Source organism: Sesamum indicum, linkage group LG1, assembly GCF_000512975.1.
Source record: "Sesamum indicum cultivar Zhongzhi No. 13 linkage group LG1, S_indicum_v1.0, whole genome shotgun sequence".
NCBI lineage: Eukaryota > Viridiplantae > Streptophyta > Magnoliopsida > Lamiales > Pedaliaceae > Sesamum > Sesamum indicum.
In genome coordinates, this window is record NC_026145.1 from 1,816,768 (window position 1) to 1,817,820 (window position 1,053).

The following is a 1,053-nucleotide window of genomic DNA, read 5'->3' on the forward strand; positions in this document are numbered from 1 at the left end:
CCCCCCCCCCCCCCCCCCAAAAGAAAAAAAAAACCCCAAACAAGGAAAAAACAAACTTTCTCGAACAAAGTTTGATTCATCTTCCTAGAATTGAAATAAAAAAACTCACGAGCCAAGAAACCAAAAAACGATAATGAGACAATAATTAGGCCTGATCAAACATTAGCAACATTCATAATCTTAAAACTTCAAACTGAACCCACAAATAAAAAGATCATGGCCGAACAGGTCAAAACTTGACAAAATCACCTGATCAGAAGGAGGCACCAAACTGGCATTATTCGGGTTAAGGGGAAGCATTTGATGACTGAATCTCTGAGAAGGAATGCTTAGCTGCTCATAAAGGGCCATTTTGTTTCTTGGAGGTGCTCTCGGCCCTCCTTTCTCAGTATCATTCACATGAAGCCTTGGAAACATAGGCCCCATAATCTTCTCCTCATCTTTCCCCCTCTTCATCCTCACCCCTTAACTACCTTCTTCTCTTTCTTCCTTCCTTCTAAACTAAACAAAACTTACTCTCCACTTGCTGAAAATCTCCAACAATTCACACAAATCACCTCGAAATACACCCATCTCCCAGATATCAAGATCAGACCCCTTTTTCCCAAGACAAACCGTTGTTTATCATGAAAATCCGACTTGTCAAATTTCAAGAACTGATAATTGAATCTACCCCCATATAAAGAAAAACTACTCCCAAAACTCACCCACCCTCGTTATTACAATATATCACAAACAAAGCAAGCCCACTTGCCTATACAGCAAAATTCCACCACCAAAATTGATTCTTGCTCAAGAATCCAGGAGAAATTACGCGAGAGAAAGAAGAATTCTTACACCGCCCACAACGAGAAAGCCTGAGGAAGCAGAACACCCCTCTCAGCACCAGATCAATGCACTCAAATCAATCAACAGCCCCGAAATCAAAATGGGTTCTCGAGAAATTGAAGCAGAAATTAGGGATTCTTCGGAAGAAAATATTTTGTTTGTAAAAAATAGGGAAAGGGCAAAAGTGCAAGAGTGCGTGGACCCAATATTTGGATAGAACAGAAC

General features: G+C 40.6%; 1 protein-coding gene across 1 annotated transcript in view; it reads right to left on the minus strand.

Moving 5' to 3' along the window:
* The window catches only part of LOC105174773 (protein EARLY FLOWERING 3-like), a 4,163-nt gene extending 3,110 nt beyond the window's left edge, over positions 1 to 1,053 (minus strand). Inside the window, exon 1 of the mRNA XM_011097000.2 lies at positions 250 to 1,053. Coding sequence (XP_011095302.1) covers positions 250 to 456 — 207 coding nt within the window. The 5' untranslated portion in view covers positions 457 to 1,053. The remainder of the gene's footprint in view (positions 1 to 249) is intronic.